The sequence below is a fragment of the Hyperolius riggenbachi genome, chromosome 9 (assembly GCF_040937935.1).
Source record: "Hyperolius riggenbachi isolate aHypRig1 chromosome 9, aHypRig1.pri, whole genome shotgun sequence".
Taxonomy (NCBI): domain Eukaryota; kingdom Metazoa; phylum Chordata; class Amphibia; order Anura; family Hyperoliidae; genus Hyperolius; species Hyperolius riggenbachi.
The window spans coordinates 34,560,804-34,582,474 of NC_090654.1; the positions used below are offsets into that span (position 1 = coordinate 34,560,804).

At 45.1% G+C, this 21,671-nt stretch overlaps 1 protein-coding gene across 1 annotated transcript in view; it reads right to left on the minus strand.

The window, feature by feature from the left end:
• The window catches only part of POGZ (pogo transposable element derived with ZNF domain), a 40,655-nt gene extending 20,717 nt beyond the window's left edge, over positions 1-19,938 (minus strand). The window contains 10 exon segments of the mRNA XM_068252452.1: positions 82-386; positions 833-939; positions 1,028-1,213; positions 4,337-4,394; positions 4,396-4,640; positions 4,726-4,843; positions 8,879-9,054; positions 9,296-9,451; positions 12,567-12,691; positions 19,829-19,938. Of these exon segments, the coding sequence (XP_068108553.1) occupies positions 82-386; positions 833-939; positions 1,028-1,213; positions 4,337-4,394; positions 4,396-4,640; positions 4,726-4,843; positions 8,879-9,054; positions 9,296-9,451; positions 12,567-12,687 (1,472 nt within the window). The 5' untranslated portion in view covers positions 12,688-12,691; positions 19,829-19,938.
• Positions 19,939-21,671: the final 1,733 nt, after the last annotated feature.

Here is a 21,671-nt window from a genome sequence, read left to right on the forward strand (position 1 = left end):
AAGAAAAATTCTGGATTTGTAAAAAGAACACTCAGACACAAAGTACGGCATGGCTGTTCTGTGGTCCTCTCTTGTCCTCACCTGATGTTGTTCTTCAGCCTCTTGTTGCAGTGTGGGCATCGGAAGGTGGTGGCCACTTTCATCATGCCTTGCAGCTGATAGGTCTGTCCGATGTCGCGGCCGTAATAAAAATCATCCACCAGCATGATGAGCTTGTTCGGCGTAGAGTCTTCCGACTCCTGGGTCTTCCCGGATTGAGAAGCCATCCCGCCAGGAGTGGTAGCGCTTGCAGGTTTGTCTGGAGTCGTCGTGTTTGAACCTTGAGGGGTCAACTCAGAATCTGGCTTGTTCTTTTTGGGGAACTCCACAAGGTCAGGACAGCAGTACTAAAAACAAAAACAGAAAAATCAAACATTAGGGAGACAATTTGGTAAAATACTGCACACTTTATTTTCGGGGGGGGGGGGGGGGGGGGGGGGGGGTGGTTCAGCGGTAAGCATGCAGTTGCACCAGATTGGGCCCTTGTGAGCAAGATTTTGTCAGCATTCCCCATTGCCCGATTTTGCGCCATAATCAATCGCAAGCTCGATTGGGTGGCCATGTTGTGTCACAGATTCTCCTCAGATTCGATAATATCAAATTGGAAAGTCAATTGGCTGGAAAAATCAAATCATGTATGGGCATCTCAAGGACCCCAGACCCTGGACAGAAGTGGAAGTTTTACGTCTATTTGTCTTCTGGATCTCCAAGAGACAAGTACGCCAACTATGTGAAAAGGACATCAGGTTTCGGCAGACGTGCCCTATATGAAATGTAGGCTAGTCACACTTACACACATGTGGCCTCGGAGGGCTTCCAAAACCCGGAAGGGAGTCTGACATCTCGGGCAGTGCTTCCTGGTCTCAGAGTTGTCCAGCGCACTGACAGAATTAGAGTTTGCTGAGAGGGAAATAAGAGGAAAGTTATAATGCAGTTCGCATAAGTTTCTTTTAACTCAACTGGATATCCATGGACAGTACTCAGATACCGTTTATCCCGATGGAGTCTATCTTCTGTACGGAGGCCACACTGGGACTGGTCACAGTATTGCTCACAGCTTTCGAGAGGATGACCTGGGTGGAGTTCTGGGTGAGGGTCTGACTGTTGCTCACGGCGTTGACAAACTTCACAATGTCGCTGGTTTGGCTGGAGCTCTTCACAGCAACTATGCTCACTGCACAACAGAAGAGTCATACCACTGATTACCGCAAAATACAGCACAAAAATCACACCACTTCTCATTGCGCACCAAACACAACTAAAGAGTCACACCACTGCTAACCGCACAATACAGTACAAAATCGCACCACTGCTTCCTGCGCAACACCGTGAATAACTAAAGAATTGTACCACTGCTCACCAACACAAAGGGAGTAACTAAAAGTCACATTACTGCTTACTGCACAATACAGCAAAACAATGTAATTAAAAAAAGAGACAACCACACCACTGCTTTTCTTTGCAACACAAGAGGAGTTACTAATTCACTCCACTGCATACTGCACAATACAGCATAACAAAAGCAAAAGAAAAACATAAAACAAACAACAAAAAACCACCACACACCACTGTTTTCTGTGCAATACAACAGGAGGAACTTCTGTGGGCATTTGTAATTCCAGTGGGGGTCGCCCACAGGGATGTGCTCAGGAGTAATCACGAGTTTTTACGCGCGATTCAAATGAGCCTTAAAAGGGAACCAGAGAGGAATGAAATGTTAAAATAGAAAAAGCTTTTATACATACCTGGGTCTTCTTCCAGCCCCATAAGCCTGGATCACTCCCACGCCGCCATCCTCCGCTTCCTCTATCGCCGCTACCGGGTCCCGTCACTTCCGGTGGACGCGGCCAATTGTCCGCATCACAGGGGCTCCCTCCATACCCTTACGCATGCGGCTGCGCAGTAAGCAGCCGCAAGCGTAAGTGTATGGAGGGAGCCCCTGTGATGCGGACAACTGGCCGCGTCTGCCGGCCGACTGACGGGACACTGTACCGGCGGATCCAGGCAGCGTAGGACAGCGGCGTGGGAGCGATCCGTGCGTATGGGGCTGAAGGAAGCCCCAGGTATGTATAAAAGCTTTTCTTTTATCCTCTCTGGTTCTCTTTAATTGCCGCGGCTGGATTACAAGGGGTTATTTACCCAAAATTCCGCTGTTCGCCCTGCGATCCAAACAGCTTGCATGCGTCCTATTGGTCACGTTGCAAGCCTCACCACAGCGTACTTCATCCTTCAAGCCGGATTACTGGTCGTCCAGGCACACAGCGATGCATGCAGAGAGATGCGAGTACAGAGCTGTATCTCCCGGTGTGTGTGTGTGTGAGCCCCACTGGGAATTACAGAATGCCCAAAGAAACCGACAATCAGGAGAAAAAGATGGTGCATGTCATACAGGCCGGGTACCAGAGGATCAGCACCCTGTAAAGTAATGCCCCCCCCCCCCCCCACCTCCTGCATCCAGCACACACCCCAAAACGGAGGGTCATTTTTAAAATGCAAAAATCACTGCTCAGAACCCTTTAATAATCACCTCATTGCTCAATAACACAAAGGCCTCATTCACACCTAACACGCAAAACGCAAACGTTTTGCGTTCTTGCGCGCTTTTTAGTTCCCCCTCCCGGTGCTGGAGCGGAATTGCGATAGGGGATACTTGGGTGGAAAAAAGTTGAGAAACCCTGATCTAAATAAAGTACAAAATAATATAATTCAGGACAAAACCACAAAATAAACCACAAAAACAGCTGGAACTGAGACATAATGATAAAATAAGTAAGTAAGCAATAAGCCTAATAAGCCAAATTACTGGATAATAAGCAGGTCCAAGACGGTCACAAAATCCGTTGGCAATTGCTGTCATTGGACAATATGACATCATAGAAACTCCAACAGCAGTAAGTAGGCAAATACAATGACAAGTGCCAATCACCTCTGATGAAGCAGACTGTATCTGCAATACACCTGAGGCACAGTGGGGATCAGGAACTTGTGCGCAACCACTGCTCACCCTCTGGAATCCTGGGTAAGTGTTCTCCATTCATTTTTTCAGCTTCTCTGATTGTTTTTGCCTCCTTACTACTTTTGGAGTTTCTATGATGACATATTGTTCATTGACCGCAAATGCCATTAGTTTTTGTGACAGTCTTGGGTCTGGTAATTATCCAATGGTTTGGTCAATAGCATATAAGTATCCAATAAGCCTATTAGGTTAATATTTTAACAGTGGCGCTAGTTTAGAGTAAAATATTTAAAACAGTTTAAAAAAGTGAGGCAGTGATGGACTTGCCTCCCCATCAGTGGAAAAATTATTGTATTCTTAAAAGAGACTCCGTAACACAAATTGCATCCTGTTTTTTATCATCCTACAAGTTCAAAAAGCTATTCTAATGTGTTCTGGCTTACTGCAGCACTTTATACTATCACTGTCTCTGTAATGAATCAATGTATCTTTCCCCTGTCAGACTTGTCGGCCTGTGTCTGGAAGGCTGCCAAGTTCTTCAGTGTTGTGGTTCTGCTATGAACTCCCCCTTCCAGGCCCCTCCATGCACACTGCCTGTGTGTTATTTAGGATTAGAGCAGCTTCTCTCTTCTCTTTTACAAGCTGGATAAATCGTCCTCTGAGCTGGCTGGGCTTTCACATACTGAAGAATTACAGACAAGGGCAAAGCTGTTTGCAGGAAGAAACAAGCAGCCTGAAACTTCAGTGCATGAGAACAGGGGGAAAGAAACACACAAATGATCTCTTGAGATTCAAAAAGGAAGGCTGTATACAGCCTGCTTGTGTATGGATGTATTTTCTAAGTGTGGACATACTGTACATCAACCTACTTCCTGTTTTGGTGGCCATTTTGTTTGTTTATAAACAAAACTTTTTTGAAACTGTTTTTAAACCACTTTTAATGCTGCGGGGAGCGGTTGAAATTGGGTCAGAGGGTAATAGATGTCCCCTACGCACTGGTATGTTTACTTTTGTGCGATTTTAACAATACAGATTCTCTTTAACTCCAAAATGCAACGCGTTTCATGGGTCTACACCTGCTTCGTCAGGATATAACAGGAGCAACCAGGAGGATTAAGAGCATTATTATATGCCGATAACCATATTCCTGCTGTTTCTGTGGTTTTAATTTTCTAGCACAAGTCCCTAATAATAAAATTATTTTGTACTTTATTTAGATTATTCAATTGGATGCCATATGGATGAAATGTTCAGTGATATGTTTCATTCATGGCAGTTTATTGGTAGTATATTGCTTCTGCTTTACCCCCTTTATTTACATATAAACAGTGATGGACATACCGAGTTTGGTATTGGGACTATTCTGGTTCTGCGGGAGGGTCAGCGTCTGTACCGGCTGCCTGCATAGTGATCTGTCGGAGAGGCTGGCTGGGTGCAGACGTGGTGGATGTACTGGAGATGGTCTTTGTGATCTGCGCCTGGGATTGGGGAGCAGGACTCCTTATGGTCAGCGTGGCTGGGATGACCGTAGTGAAAGTGTTGGTGGCGGGCCGCACAGGGACGCTGGGGGCCGGCCGCACTTGGGTCACTTGTGAGAAGACCTGGGGGACGCCGACTGCCGGCTTCATGAACTGGGTGCCCGGTGCTGCAGAGGAAGAAGATAGTTTAGGCCCGGTCCATCCTGGCAGAGCTCCATAACACGCGGTACAGAATGTAGACAATCATCTCACCTGGAACGATGGTTATGGGCCGTACAGTCTGCCCTTGCTGCACATTCAGTACTATTCCAACTTGGTTCATGGTGTTCACTGTACTCTGCACCGGCCTAACATTCCTGACGGGGAAACCCTGCCAGAAAAAGGAGACAAGGAGAGAGAGGATTAACCAGGTGGTCACATCGGAAGCCAAACTCCTTCCAAACCACTGAAACATAAAAAGTATGACCTGTTTCATTGGCAAAAATGTGTGCAAACCAACTGCTCGCCTTATTCACATTCTCTAGTCTGATGACTCCACTATTCAGATTTTCTAGCCTGCGCACTTATCAGCAATGGACCACAACGGACAAATGGACATGCTGAAGGATCCAGGATAAAGAGATACTTAAAGAAAACTCTGTAACAAAAAAACAAAAAAAAGTTCCCCTGGGGAGTACTCACCCTGGTAGGGGAATCCCCCCTCGACAAGCCTGATAAGCGCTGATTTATTTACCTTTCCTGGCTCCAGCGGGGGCGCTCGAGGCTCTCAGCGCAGAGATAGGCGGAAATAGCCGATCTCTGCCGGGTCCGCTCTACTACGCAGGCGCAGGAGACTTGCGGATGCGCAATAGAGCGGACCAACAGCGATCGGCTATTTCCGCCCTATCTCCGAACGGAGAGCCGATACTGCGCCTGCGCTGGAGCCAGAAAGGTAAATATTTACATCCCCGCTGTTTGGAGGGGCACAGCGAGACCGCTGTAGGACAAAGGGAGGACGGGGGAAGCCTCAATAGGATCCGGAGGCTTCCCCCACCCGAGGTGAGTACCCCCCAGTGGAACTTTAATTTTCTTACTGGTTTTCTTTAAAGTGGAGCCGAGATAAACTTTTACACATTTCATAATTGTGCCCCTTACATATATTGTATAGGGCATTACTCAAGCCAAATACTTTTTTTTTTTGTTTGTTTGAATGCACCGATTCCCTCTAAACTAAACAAGCCATGCCCACACCACACCTTCTCCAGCGCCTAGGCATTCTAAGTCTTATGTAGCAAGTGCTCATGGGAGCTCAGTCTGGGGAGGATGGGGCTTTTTCCCAAAGGAGGAGGGCGTCATCAGCCAAGAGCTGCTGAGATTTCAGAGGCAAGGGGGTGGAGAAGGAAGTGGAGTTTTCACAGGCCTGGAGGTGGAGAGCAATGATGATCACAGGAAGAAATAATCATATACTGTTGAAGCTGTGTAAATCATCTAAACTTTAGATAAGATATATAGACATGTTACTTGCTATAGTTAGTTTTTTCATGATGGATCTGCTTTAAAGCGTCCCTAAAAAAAACCCAAAAGACAAAAACAAAAAATTTTCACTTACCTGGTGCAATTCTAAACTAGCTGGGGGCAGGGGAACAGAGGCTCATTGAGGACCGGGCGCGGGCACACGACGGTGCTGGTAGAAGCCCCAGGTAAGTGAGACTTTTTTTTAGGTCACTTAAAGAGGAAACTCCAGTGAAAATTATGTAATAAAAAGTGCTTCATTTGTACAATAATTATGTATAAATGATTTAGTCAGAGTTTGGCCTATTGTAAAAGCTTTCCTCTCCTTGATTTACATTCTGACATTTATCACATGGTGACATTTTTACTGCTGGCAGGTGATGTAAGTGGAAGTACCCCGCTGGTTGCTTATTTTGGCAGTTGAAAACAGCTGTAAACAGCTATTTCCCACAGATAGTTCACAGCCAGGAAAATGGTCCTCAGAGTTTCCTGTGGGAGGGGTAATACCACAATATCAGCCATACAGAGCCCCCCTGATGATCAGTTTGTGAAAAGGAATAGATTTCTCATGTAAAAGGGGGTATCAGCTACTGATTGGGATGCAGTTCAATTCTTGGTCACAGTTTCTCATTAAAGCGGACCCAAACCAAACATTTTTTTAATTAAAAATATTTAGTTGCGCCACTCTGACACATACAAAGATAAACACTCCTTCAAACATATGATCATTTCAGTGCATGCTTTTCACCCTTTTCTTTTCATAGCTAGGGTTATACTGGGGGCAGCCATTAAAAATTCCTCCATTGCCAGACACCATCTACTCCACCAGTTTGCCGGAAAAATCCCCGGCAATTTGAAAGAAAGGGAGGGGGTTCCTCCAATAAATGTAAAATATTTTATATTTGTCATCATGCAGCTGAAAAAAGGCTGCTATTTATTATTCAAATTTAGAAAATAGATTTTATTTCTGAAATCATGTATTTTTAATTTGGGTCCACTTTAAGTATCCCTTTAAGCACAGGATCTGTTCAGACATGTCTGTTGCAGTTCTTTCCTGCCCCGACTTTTCCAGGAATCAGATAGGTCATCAACACCATCCTTTTATCTATCTACCCAGGTTCCTTCTGCTGACACCACATTTGACTTTGTTATAATTTAAGTAGGCCTCAGTTATTTGGACTGAGTTTAGGTAAAAAGCTTGTTCGCAGAATATAAGTTTAAAATAGAGTTTCTTGTGATGCAGGCAGAAGCATCTCAGTGTTTGCTTGAAGCAGATGAATAACAAGCAGATACTGAGAACATGTTCCTGAAGGAAGGCTACAGGCCTACACTGCCCCAGACAAATGGACTACGAGAACATTTAACATAGGCCATGTTTACAAAATATCACATTCTTGTAAGTGAAAAAGTGGTCATTAAATATTAATCGAGTAGGTGGGTATTATGACACCACGAGGGGTTGAAGCCAATAGCCGGGTCTGGGGGGATGGCTAAGATGAGGTCACATTTAACCCTTTCCTAGTCAGTATTAAAGGGCCGGATGGGCTGACTGAGCTCACTCTGATTCCCTACTTTCATGCTCTCCATCTACTGACAGGAACCTAATTATTTCCTTCTTTATGTAATCTGATATAATGTATGCTGTACATAGTTAGTCTAGATGTAACGTAGGATAGACAGGAGATTACCTGATTACAGTCACTAGGAAGGTAATCAAGAAGCTGCAATGCAACGGAATGACTAAATAAGTATCTGCTTGGCTAAGATATGATGAACTGTATCTGTATAGCTGTGTACTTAATAAACTCCATCAAACTTTGAAGAAGCCTGAGAAAGTCTATCTCCTGCTTGCTGTGATGAGTCGTGTGTGCAACTCTCGCGGATGAGTTTGCTGGTGCCAGAGGAAAAGGTGATTTATAACAGACTTCACAGACTGGTACTTTACCCCATCTACTATATACATTTTCTGGACAGACTATTCAACTCTTTTTATACCTACAAACTAGTTTTGATTATTGCAACCGACCCAGCTATAATCACCCGTGTAGTCTTCTTATAAAATCATCCCTGCAAGTCTGTCAACTTCTGTTGCTTAGCTTCACCCCTGCTGATAAAGCCACCACTGGGGCTGCAAGTCTACTGACTTCCGGTGCTTAGCCCCAATCCCCACAATCCCCCCCCCCCCCCCCCCCCGCCTTTCCCATGTCTGCTGACTTCGGATGCTTAGCCCAATCTCTGCCGAAAAAAGCAGTTTTCTCTCCATCTCCAATTCAGAAATCTAAGGGCTTCCTCAGCAGAGGGTGGACACGCAGCCCCGAAGGTTATTATAAGAAGACAGAGCAAGTGATTTAGGCTGCTTTCACAGTAAGGCGTTACAGGCGCACGTTAGTGCAGCCTGTAACGCAGCCTAACTCACGTGCCCACGTTGCGTTACATTGTAACGCAGCACGTTTAAACAAAGTGCTGCACGCTGTACGTTATCCGCGGCTAAGCCACTTTAGACTGTTTGCACATGCTCCAGTAATGTTGGAGGAGGGGGAGGTCTCCCCTCCTCCTCCGCAGCCAACCACCTGGCTAATTAATATTCACTGCACTGTGTGACGTGCAGTGTTTACTTCCTGGAGCGGCTGCTTTGTGCAGCGATTGGCTGGCGGGACCACGTGATGCCGCATGCGCCCAAAAGTACGCATCACGGACGCATGAAGAGCCGCACAACTCGGCTCAATCTGACGTCCAACTTCAACCCCCACTATGCGTTGCGTTAGGGGCACGTTATGCGACCTTAACGTGGCATCTAACGCAACGTCTTAGTGGTAAAGAAGCCTTAAGCTTTATAGGAGACGAGGACACAGTAAATTGCGATTCCCCGCCCTCTCAAGTTCCCTGTAAGCAAAAGTTCCATCATGTTCCTCACCTGCGTTGTAATGAAGATGGGTTGTGCTGTCACAGAGTTGCTGCTCACATGGTTGGCGTTCTGCACGACCTGCATTGGGCGCAGCATAGGTTGGGTCATCATGGTTCCAAGCCCAGACGTGGTATTCTGGGTCAGGATCAGAGGCTGCGTACTTGATTGCATGAGTGGTGAGGAACCTAAGAAGATAATGATCAAGCAACATCAGAACGAAAACCATAAAATCCATCGCAAAACCCATGTATGGCTCCAATTATGCTTCACGGTGCTCCAAGAGCTGACACTCACAGCATACCGTGCCTGGTCCCTACTGGAAATGCCACTCTTTCTGGAAGATGACCAATGGCCGTGCTCAGTGGGTACCTCAGCTCAGCTGTGATCAGGTCTTCTCATTCTATGAGTTATCAAATGGCCACTTACCAGTATTATTGGTGAAGAGAGTCAGCAGTGTCTTCTTGGTGTTGTCAGTGTTCTGATAATTAGCATTGGTCACAGTGCTGGCTGTGGTGAACTGGGTGGCCACAGTGGGAGTCACCACAGGTATGGAAGCTGTGACCGGTTGGATGTTGACTGAAACTAGAAGAGAAAACAGGACAGAGTCGCATAACAGCATTATTACTTTTTAATAAAAGCACGAGCAGCAGATATAACAAAATAACATTGACAAAAGACCAAAGCATTCTTATAAGGGTCAGCTGGCTGACATACTGGTGAGGGTAATGTAACAAGGATACAGAGGCGCCAGCAGAACAAAAATTTCTGAAAAGTTTAAAATTTGTGGAGGCAGTGGTGGACTTACCTCCTCGAAACAGACGCAAGATATGCCAACAAAGTTTAGCAGAACAAATGTATTTACATACTCCAGGGGAAAATGCAACACGTTTCACAGGTATGACCCCACTTCATCAGGCAATAGGTAGGAGTAGGTACAGTACAGATCTGTAGCTGGGCCAAGTGCTTCCCCTGGACTATGTAAATACATCTGTTCTGCTTTGTTGGCATATCTTGTGTCTGTTTGGAGGAGGTATGTCCCACCATGGCCTCCAAAAAAGTGTTAAACTTTTTAGACATTTTAATTCTTCTGGTGCCTCTGTATCCCTGTTACATTGCTCTAAGTCCACCCTTGGTGGAGGGTTGTCAGCCCCCTTTTTTTTTCAGATCTACATAGAGTGACTTCTTAATCCTGAGTGGGGTCAGGTCTAATCTCCCCACCTGCATTATCAGTGGTTGCCTTTGAGGTAACCCTACTTCGTGAGTATATTTGTATTTACGCTACCAACTTCATCCCATATTACACAATATTTGGCTCTTGGTGTCCCTATCTTTATAATGGTGAGGGTCTTGCCTTTGATGTATGGTTTGAGCTTTTGCCCAGGGTTCGAACCCCAGTTCAAGCCAGTAATTCAACCATTTAGGAGTCTATGGGCAAGGCTCTCTAATGATCCTGGTTGCCCGAGGAGCGCACTCGAAGGCTAATGCGATTGAGCTACTATACTCAGTGTAGTAGAGTGCAATCGCATAGAATATGCGGCAGGATGATGAATGTGCTGGGGCCAAAACAGCGACACAAATTGGACCGCACTTAAAGGAAATGGCCACCGTTTCCATTAGTTTTACTGCATCCTGCATTTTGCAAACCGTTAGCAATCGGAATCAGATCACAAAACACAGGGTAGTAGAAAAGGGCCCTGAGTCCAACAGGAAAAAAGTGTGACATAAAAAGTTATGTAGCAACTTGAACATAACAATTGTTTGGGCAGCACCAGTACAAAAATAGTATAGCTCAGAAAAATTTCTAATGAATCAATATAAAATCAGTGTGTGCAGAAGAGGATTCTAAACAAGTAATCAAGCAACAACAAAGGTGAATCCTGAGAGGACCGCACCACACAAATAATGAAGTATAAATCATGAGCTTTATTTACTAATTGTGCAAAAATCAGATAAAAACAATTAAAACAATGAACACCCGGTAGACACAATGAATCAAGCCCAATGGCTATAAATATGTACAATGATAGCTGATATGCATAAATAACTCCAGCCCAACCCTTCACTCACAGCCAAAATAGTTCATAAGGTAAAGAACCACGGTAAGAAAGTGCCTAGTGCTGTGTGCAAAAAACGCTATATATGCAGGGCACTGCAAAGTGCGTGAGTGCATGAAAAGTGACAAGAGATGTGATAGAGAAGCAGTCCCACCAAGGGGATGCAGAAAGTGCATAGAACGGAGACAATGTGCCAAATAGATGAAAATCCGTATTCAACGGAAGACAAGGGTGCATAAGGTAGGACTCACCAAGGTGCAGGAACTGGAGGAGGAAGGGTAGCGTCTACCTGAGGTGTGCCTTCGCGATTCGCCGCTTAACGCGGCTTCTACCGGGCATATATAGCGTTTTTTGCACACAGCACTTGGCACTTTCTTACCTTGGTTCTTTACCCCATGAACTATTTTGGCTGTGAGTGAAGGGTTTTTATCTGATTGTTGCACAATTAGTAAATAAAGCTCATGATTTATACTTCAATATTTGTGTGGTGCGGTCTCTCAGGATTCACCTTTGTTGTTGCTTGATAAAAAGTTATGCGTCTTGTCTTATTTATATACATTTAACCTTTTCCATACAGTAAAAATGATAATATAAACAAAAAAAAAATCATACATACCTCGGGCTTCCTCAAGCCCCCTCCGGCCTGATCGATCCCTTGCCGGCCTCCACATCATCCGTAAAGGCTCCCAGTATCTTCAGCCAGTTGGCGCATGCGCAGTGCGGCAGCGCGTGCTCCCCGTCTCGCTCCCGCGGCCAAGACAGCACAGTAGCAGCAGTGCGGCGGGAGCATGCAGTAAGCCACGACTTCATAAGATATTGGGAGCCTTTAGGGAGGCTACAGAAGGCTGAGGACAGCGCTGAGGGAGCGATCAGGCAAGAGGGGGCTGGAGGAAGCCCCAGGTATGTATGATTTTTGGGGTTGGGTTTCAATCTCAGGTTCCCTTTAATGAAATCTGGGTCTACAAATCCTGCCAAGGCCAGCCATTTCTACCATTTGTTTTTATAAAACCAATTGGGTGAACTCTATGCTGATAAACTTGTTTATTCGGTTAGATACTTGTTTAGTTGTTTTAACCCACTGGAAGAAGGAAATGCCTCCTACCTCAAGAATGTAGGTCAGATTAACCTCCTAGCACGAAATAAGGCCCATGTCACTATTGCTCAGACAGTAGGTATCACAAGATGTACCTAACCTTGCTGCAAGGTTAGGTAAATCTTGTGAAATCTACTGTCTGAACAATGCTTAGAGGGGAGAACTAAAGGTTGGTACACATGATCAGACCCCTGGCCAATCATATTGATCAATTTCCAGGTAGTACAACAGCTCTTCCAATTTTTTTTTTTTTTAATTTTTTTTTAGCTTGTCAAAATTTCTGTCCTGTCGCACTCAACAATGAGCCAGCTGCACGTCCACACGGTCTGATGTGTACGACCAATCGTTTCACGGCTAAGAAAAACAATCTCATCAGTCATTTCAAATCGGTCAGTGGAAGAATTCCCTTCCGATTTACAATCTGATCATTTTGCTTGGACCGTTAGACAGTCAGGAGTAAATACTGCATGATGTACCAGCTGTAAGTGGCCTTCAGGTTGTTTTATAGACTTCCTGGCTCATGAAGTCATTGCAGGGGGAGGGGCTATACCTGTGCTGGTCTTGTCCACATAGCTGTAATCCTCCACCACAGAGTCCTCGATGACATCACTCATCTTCTGCCATGGCTCCAGCTCCTCCTCCTCACACTCCATGAACAGATCCGTGTCCATCTTGCTGCACACAGGAAGTAAAAGGTCAGACTGACAGCTGAGGCTACACACAGTAATACACAGACGATAGAAGGACTGTGTCTAGCAGGCTGTAGCAGGACAACTGTAGTGAGAGGTATATGGAGGCTACAATATTTGCTTTTAAACAATACCAGTTGCCTGGCAGCTCTGCTGCTCTATTTGTCTACAGTCATGTCCGATTTAGACCAGAAACAAGCAAGCAGCTAATCTTGTCAGATCTGACAATGTCAGAAACGCCTAATCTGCTGCATGCTTGTTCAGTGTTTATGGCAAAAAGTATTCGAGGCAGAGGAGCAGCAGGGAAGCCAGACAACTAGTATTCCTTAATAGGAAGTAAATATGGCAGTCTCCATATATCTTTCACTACAGTTGTCCTTTAAAGGAAATTCAAGGTGAGAGATATATGGAGGCTGACATATTGATTTCCTTTTAAACAATGCACATTGCCTGGCAGCCCTGCTGATCCTCTGCCTCTAATGCTGGGAATACACGATGAGTTTTTTCGGCAGAGATGCCTCAATAGATAATTTCCGACAGGTTTGAATGGATTTTGATCGTTTATCAATGTTCTAATCACTTCTATAATAATCAATCGGTAAATCAGATCGGACCTGTTGGAAATTATCTTTCGAGCTATCTATCTGCAGAAAAAAATCTCATTGGGTATTCCCAACATAATACTATTAGCCATAGACCCCCGAATTAGCAGATAGAGGTTTCTGACAAAAATCTGACAAGATTATCTGCTTGCTTGTTTCAGGTGTGTGATTCACACTACTGTTGCCAGAATGAACAACAGGAAAGCCAGGCAACTGGTATTATTAAAAAGGAAATAAATATGGCAGCCTCCATCGGTCTCTCACCATGAGTTCCTTGTAAAGTGTACCCAAGGTGTCATTATGAAATAGACATGTGTAACTAGGCTTAGCGCTCTTTTTTAAAAAAAATTTTAATTTTTTTATTGCACAATTGCCAAATTGTACAATATTCCCATTAAACTTTTTAACCACTTCAGGATCTCTGCTACGCTCATCTACGCCCCTGCAGGGGAGTAGATAAGCATACTGTTTTACCGACGCCGCTCACGATCGCTGCATTTCTCCCGTCCGCAATCGCCGCAATCCTGTCCCTCCGTAATCGGGGAATGGATAACAGCGGTTTCCATCCCCGATCACTGAGTCTCCTATGACTTACAGCTTCCTGCAATGTTGATCAGAAAAAAAATCCAACAGAAACAGTATGTAAACATTGGTTCAGTATTAGATTTACTCAATAGGGCTGCTCAAATCCAGATCCGGAAGAAACCCGGTTAGTTGCTATCCGGATATCTCCCAGTAAACCTGGGCGGGGGTTTACCTGTTGGACGTCTTCTTCGTCCGTCCCTGGTGCCTCCCACGATGCGGTCCACGTGACTACAAACACTTCTTCCTTCCGGGTTGAAGGAGGAAGTGTTTGTAGTCACGCGATGCGTGTGAACCACATCGTGGGAGGCGCCAGGGACGGAAGAAGAAAACGTCAGACAGGTAAGCTTGACCTTTGCCCCCCCCCGCCCCCCCCCCCCCCCCAGGTTTACTGGGAGATATCCGGATTGCAACTATCCGGGTTTGTCCCGGATCCGGATTTGAGCAGCCCTATTACTCAACACGGAACACAGTCTAGCACCATCTTGTGGCCAACAAGTAAAAATACATCCAAATGCACTCTAAATACTAATCCATAGGTGAATTAAAGAGTTTCTTTATTATTTTTAACCCCTTCCTCCCCTACACCATAGATACCAAAACACTTAAAAAAAAAATTACACCATAAAAAAAGAATATATATATATATATATATACACACATACATACATACATATATATATATATATATATATATATATACATACATACATATATATATATACATATACATACATATACATACATATACATACATATACACATATACATACATACATACATACACACATATACATACATACATACATACATACATATATATATATATATACACATACATATATATATATATATATATATATATATATACATACATATATATACATATATATATATACATACATACACACACACACACACACACACACACACACACACATGTATCCTTAGGTATTATTTTAATATGTATGTCATGTTGTAGATTTTGTAATTAAAGTCTTGGAATTATTAAAATATAAAAAAAAAAAAAAACACTAAAGGGAAAAATAGACACCTTTATTTGCAAATAACATATTATTGCCATACATTGTACTAGGGACAATTCAATAGTACATTTTATTTTTAAACTACAATGGCTGAAAGCTGAGAATGGTGAAATACATACAAATAAAAAATAATGGTTAGCAAAAAGTACTGCCCAGAGATAGCCTAATTTGTCCCGCAAAAAAATAATATATAGATCATTTCAGTCATTTCAGTGTGATAAGTAGCAATAAAGTTATTGGCGAATGAAATTGCTCTGGGCCTGAATGCGAAAAAACCTGTGATCCTGAAGTGGTTAATTTCCAAAACAAATGATTAAGGTGCATTGGAGGCAACATGTGACCTGAGATAACATGTGTATGTACAGTACAAAACATTAATAACGGGCTGTTTTACTTGCTTTATTTTGTTGCCTGAAAGTTAATTTGTAGGCATAGAACGGACAGCTTCTGTCTTGTGGGGAATATAGCAAACATCACTGATAAGGAAATTAAAACCTTAAACGTTTTCCTGGCAGAATACAACTTCTGAAGGCAGGGGAAGATAAGCAAAAGGTCAATAGTTCATGTATTTTCATTTAGGGACACTTATTAGGCTGTCACTGAGCAGGGACAGCAAAACATTCAGTCTACTTTGTAATTTATTTAAATATAAAATAAAACCACGGGATATCTTAAACAGTCATTTTGTCATTAAACTCTCCGCTTGTGCTTCTCAGGCATAAATGTAAAAAAAAAGTCTAATGCAAATGTGAAGAGGAGAAAGCACTTGCACAAAATGCAGCAGGGGTGGATACTGCCACACTGGGCTTACCTGCAGCGTGCTCCAATGGTAGTCCACAATTTCAAACAGAAGAGAGGAAGTAGATAGGCACAGCTGTTAAAATAGAGTCTCTGATGAAGCAGGGCTAGTCCCTGCGAAACAGCTGTCAGCCTTGTCCTTTCCCCCACTGCTGTAAGCTTTTTGTGTCAACCCAGCCACAACAAAGGGTATTTTAGCAGCAGTGCCCATCTCCTTCCTCTCTTCTGTTTAAAAAAGTCTAATGGTATAAAAAAAAAAAAAAATTACTGTATGTGGGTCCAACATCATGCCATATCATGGCTGTGCCGAGTGGGCAGTCCTTTCAAACCTTTTAACCTCCTTGGCGGTAACCCCGTGTGTGACACGGGGTAAGCCGCCGGAGGGTGCCGCTCAGGCCCTGCTGGGCCGATTTTCATAATTTTTTTTTTGCTGGACGCAGCTAGCACTTTGCTAGCTGCGCCAGCACTCTGATCGCCGCCGGCCCCTGCCCGATCGCCGCTATCTGCTGCGGCGCGGGCCCCCCCCCCCCCTCCAGACCCCAGCGCTGCCTGGCCAATCAGTGCCAGGCAGCGCCGAGGGGTGGCCCGGGACTCCCAATGACGTCCCGACGTCAGTGACGTCATCCCGCCCCGTCGCCATGGCGACGGGGGAAGCCCTCCAGGAAATGCCGTTCTATGAGCAGCGGCTCAGCAGCGGCTATCATGTAGCGAGCCCTCGGCTCGCTACATGATTAAAAAAAAAAAAAAATTTTTAAAAACTGCTGCGCTCCCTCCTGGCGGTATTTTTCATATCGCCAAGGAGGTTAAAGGGGATCTGAAGTGAAAAACTCCCTTTAGTGTTATTGCATACCTATGTAGAGGGCAGGCTCTGGATACTACAGAGCGTTCCAGGTCCTCTCTCCGTCCCCTCGTTCCTACGCTATGCCGTCTCCAGGGGAAGCCATTTGACCTGATTGAGCATGCGCAGTACGGATGCGCTAGTCTTCAGAACTACCTGGGGGCACAAGTAGTAGCACAAGGAGTGCCGAAGACCTAGAGGAACACACAGCATCCACTGGGGGTGGCGCAGGAACAACTGGAGGGATTTTTTCATTTCAGATTTGCTTTTAAGTGGACCTGAACTTTTTTCTGCTCTAAAAGATACATAATAGCATAATAACCTTTCAAAAAAAACAAAAAAAAAACATGCATTTGTTATAGCTGATATAAATACTACAATAAATCAGCAGTTTCTACTTCCTGATTCATGGAAGCAGACATATTGTTAACAACCTGAGCTTTCAAATAAGCTTATCTGCCATAGGCAGTCATGTGACAGAGGGGAAGGTCAAATTACAACTTGTGATTAGACACAAATTAGGGGGAATTAAACAGGCTAAACTCTCTAAATACATTTACGGGGTGCATTTTTCTATGTTTTCCTTCTGTCCTGTGCAAGAGTTCAGGTTTACTTTAACTATCAACTTGCGGCAGTTTTAGTTGAATTTCCATAATTCCTGGTGGCAATTAACAATAAGCTGTACAGTATAATATTCCTATCTTTAGCAGATGTAAACTATACTTGTTCCCACCCAGTTGGGCTACCTCATTAATATCTTTAACCTTGAGGGGAGTAGCTAAATAATGCAAAAAAATAAATAAAATAAAAAAGCACATAGTAGTGTAGTTCTAATTGCAGTTTGTGAAGACCATGGCCTCAATCCATAAAGCATTACCTCACGCGGTAATGCTGAAAACAGCAGACTTTCCAGACCACTTAGCAATGTGTCAATTCATAAAGGGTGTTACCGCATGAGAAGCTGACATTACCGACCAGGGAGATAAATTACCGACTTGGCTGTAGTTACCTCCAACATATCAGTAAATGTCAATTCATAAAGCCTTCAACAAGTGGTAAGCCTGACGATAGTTACAGACACCTCTGGTGACGTGTTAACAATGCAAAGTGCAGGGAGCCGAAGTCTGTGCGAGTCATCTGTGCAGAGAGCCGCCTGTGCGAGTCATCTGTGCAGGCAGGGAAAGTCTGTGCGAGTCATCTGTGCAGGCAGGGAAAGTCTGTGTGAGTCGTCTGTGCGAGTCATCTGTGCAGGCAGGGAAAGTCTGTGTGAGTCGTCTGTGCGAGTCATCTGTGCAGGCAGGGAAAGTCTGTGTGAGTCGTCTGTGCGAGTCATCTGTGCAGGCAGGGAAAGTCTGTGTGAGTCGTCTGTGCGAGTCATCTGTGCAGGCAGGGAAAGTCTGTGTGAGTCGTCTGTGCGAGTCATCTGTGCAGGCAGGGAAAGTCTGTGTGAGTCGTCTGTGCGAGTCATCTGTGCAGGCAGGGAAAGTCTGTGTGAGTCGTCTGTGCGAGTCATCTGTGCAGGCAGGGAAAGTCTGTGTGAGTCGTCTGTGCGAGTCATCTGTGCAGGCAGGGAAAGTCTGTGTGAGTCGTCTGTGCGAGTCATCTGTGCAGGCAGGGAAAGTCTGTGTGAGTCGTCTGTGCGAGTCATCTGTGCAGGCAGGGAAAGTCTGTGTGAGTCGTCTGTGCGAGTCATCTGTGCAGGCAGGGAAAGTCTGTGTGAGTAGTCTGTGCGAGTCATCTGTGCAGGCAGGGAAAGTCTGTGTGAGTCGTCTGTGCGAGTCATCTGTGCAGGCAGGGAAAGTCTGTGTGAGTGGTCTGTGCGAGTCATCTGTGCAGGCAGGGAAAGTCTGTGTGAGTGATCTGTGCAGGCAGGGAAAGTCTGTGTGTCGTCTGTGCGAGTCATCTGTGCAGACAGGGAAAGTCTGTGTGAGTCGTCTGTGCGAGTCATCTGTGCAGGCAGGGAAAGTCTGTGTGAGTCGTCTGTGCGAGTCATCTGTGCAGGCAGGGAAAGTCTGTGTGAGTGATCTGTGCAGGCAGGGAAAGTCTGTGTGAGTCGTCTGTGCGAGTCATCTGTGCAGGCAGGGAAAGTCTGTGTGAGTCGTCTGTGCGAGTCATCTGTGCAGGCAGGGAAAGTCTGTGTGAGTCGTCTGTGCGAGTCATCTGTGCAGGCAGGGAAAGTCTGTGTGAGTCGTCTGTGCGAGTCATCTGTGCAGGCAGGGAAAGTCTGTGTGAGTCGTCTGTGCGAGTCATCTGTGCAGGCAGGGAAAGTCTGTGTGAGTGATCTGTGCAGGCAGGGAAAGTCTGTGTGAGTCGTCTGTGCGAGTCATCTGTGCAGGCAGGGAAAGTCTGTGTGAGTCGTCTGTGCGAGTCATCTGTGCAGGCAGGGAAAGTCTGTGTGAGTAGTCTGTGCGAGTCATCTGTGCAGGCAGGGAAAGTCTGTGTGAGTGATCTGTGCAGGCAGGGAAAGTCTGTGTGAGTCGTCTGTGCGAGTCATCTGTGCAGGCAGGGAAAGTCTGTGTGAGTCGTCTGTGCGAGTCATCTGTGCAGGCAGGGAAAGTCTGTGTGAGTCGTCTGTGCGAGTCATCTGTGCAGGCAGGGAAAGTCTGTGTGAGTAGTCTGTGCGAGTCATCTGTGCAGGCAGGGAAAGTCTGTGTGAGTCGTCTGTGCGAGTCATCTGTGCAGGCAGGGAAAGTCTGTGTGAGTAGTCTGTGCGAGTCATCTGTGCAGGCAGGGAAAGTCTGTGTGAGTAGTCTGTGCGAGTCATCTGTGCAGGCAGGGAAAGTCTGTGTGAGTAGTCTGTGCGAGACATCTGTGCAGGCAGGGAAAGTCTGTGTGAGTCGTCTGTGCGAGTCATCTGTGCAGGCAGGGAAAGTCTGTGTGAGTAGTCTGTGCGAGTCATCTGTGCAGGCAGGGAAAGTCTGTGTGAGTCATCTGTGCAGGGCAAAAGAGCGATATAGCCACACTGCTCTACTCTACCCGCTCAATAGGAAGGTCGGTAAACTACCGACCTTCAACGGCAGCTGGGAAAATCTTTATGAATTAGCACACAGACCAGGAAAATACAGATTGCGGTATTTTCCCGACAATATATTTTTTTTTTAATCGCACTGCTTTTTATGAATCGAGGCCCATGTCTTTTAACTGGATAAGTCTCTGTGGTCTGAATAATGCGAAAGATTACAGAGGAACTATAACCAAGGATTGACCTTCATCCCAATAAGTAGGGGATACTCCCTTTTCTCATGAGAAATCTTTACCTTTTCTTGAATAGATAATTGGGGGGTCTGTATGGCTGAAACCCCTCCCTTAATGTGAAATCAGCACCTAGGTACTGACGGTTCACTGGCTGTGAGCCTCGTTGTATTGTGGGAAATAACAGCTGTTTCCAACTGCCAAACAACCAGTAGCTCCCTTTGTGCATAGGTATAGAAAAAACAAACAAAAAAACAACCTATCGTATTGTTAGGGGGTGTGGTTATAGATAATGGCAGTTGGTGTGGTCTGTTTTTTTACATGACTGCCAGTAAAGAGGACATGCAGGCTGATTGTGAATCAATCAACATGAACAAATTGCATGACGAATATCAATCATTTCTTGACCTCTCCTATTTTTTTTTTTCACTTCTCACATGGCAATGTATTAATTTATCATTTTCCCGCTTTTCGCAACAGTTCCTCTTTAAATGACTGAAAGGTATATATTAAAGAATTAGTTAATGAACAGAAAAGATAGTGGTTTGCAAAAGTATTTGGCCCCCTTGAAGTTTTCCACATTTTGTCACATTACTGCCACAAACATGAATCAATTTTATTGGAATTCCACATGAAAGACCAACACAAAGTGGTGTACATGTGAGAAGTGGAACGAAAATCATACATGATTCCAAACATTTTTTACAAATCAATAACTGCAAAGTGGGGTGTGCGTTAGGGCTGCACGGTTTTTCGGTTTAAAACCGAAACCGCGGTTCGTGGCAAGACGATCTGCTGATCGTCAGTACCATCGGTTTTTTCGGTCTTTTGTTTAATACTTTGCTTCTGGCCCCGCTGTGCGCGGATTGGCCAGAAGCAGTGAATATGTATGAGAGTTAATGAGCGGGGGGGGGGCGGATCCACTCCAGCGAGCGGCCGGGCACATACAGCATTACCAATCACTGGCTAGCATGGAATGACGGCAGCGGTAGGCGGAGCTGTATGCTCTGTACAGCTCCGCCTACCACTGTCGTCATTCCATCGCTAGCCAGTGATAGGTAATGCTGTATGATGTGCCTGGCCGCTCGCTCTAGTGGATCCGCCCCCCGCTCATTAACGCTCATACATATTCACTGCTTCTGGCCCCGCTGTGCGCGGATTGGCCAGAAGCAGTGAATATGTATGAGTGTTAATGAGCGGGGGGCGGATCCACTAGAGCGAGCGGCCAGGCACATCATACAGCATTACCTATCACTGGCTAGCGATGGAATGATGGCAGTGGTAGGCGGAGCTGTACAGAGCATACAGCTCCGCCTACCGCTGCCGTCATTTAATCGCTAGCCAGTGATTGGTAATGCTGCATGTGCCCGGCCGCTTGCTGGAGTGGATCCGCCCCCCCTTCCCCGCTCATTAACTCTCATACATATTCACTGCTTCTGGCCAATCCGCGCACAGCGGGGCCAGAAGCAAAGTATTGCGGACACCCCGGGCAGTGCGGACCAACCTCTTCCCCCCCCCCCCCCCAGCATTTGGGGAAAAAAAAAAAAAAAAAAAAAAAAAAAAAAAAAAAAAAATCGGGGAAAAATCGAAATTGCAATTTCTGAGAGAAAAATCGCATTTTCGATTTTTCCCTAAAATCGTGCAGCCCTAGTGTGTGTAATTATTCAGCCCCCTGAGTTAATTTGCATATATTCAGCTGTGTTGCTCTGGGAGACATCTCAAGCTCACTCCAACCTGAATTATCGCAAATTCTTTCTGTTTTAGGAAAGCAAACTTTTGTTGAGTCAATACTTGAACCACCTTTTGCTGCAATTACAGCTGCCAGTCTATTAGGGTATGTCTCTACCAGCTTTGCACATCTAGAGACTGAAATCCTTGCCCATTCTTCTTTGCAAAACAGCTCCAGCT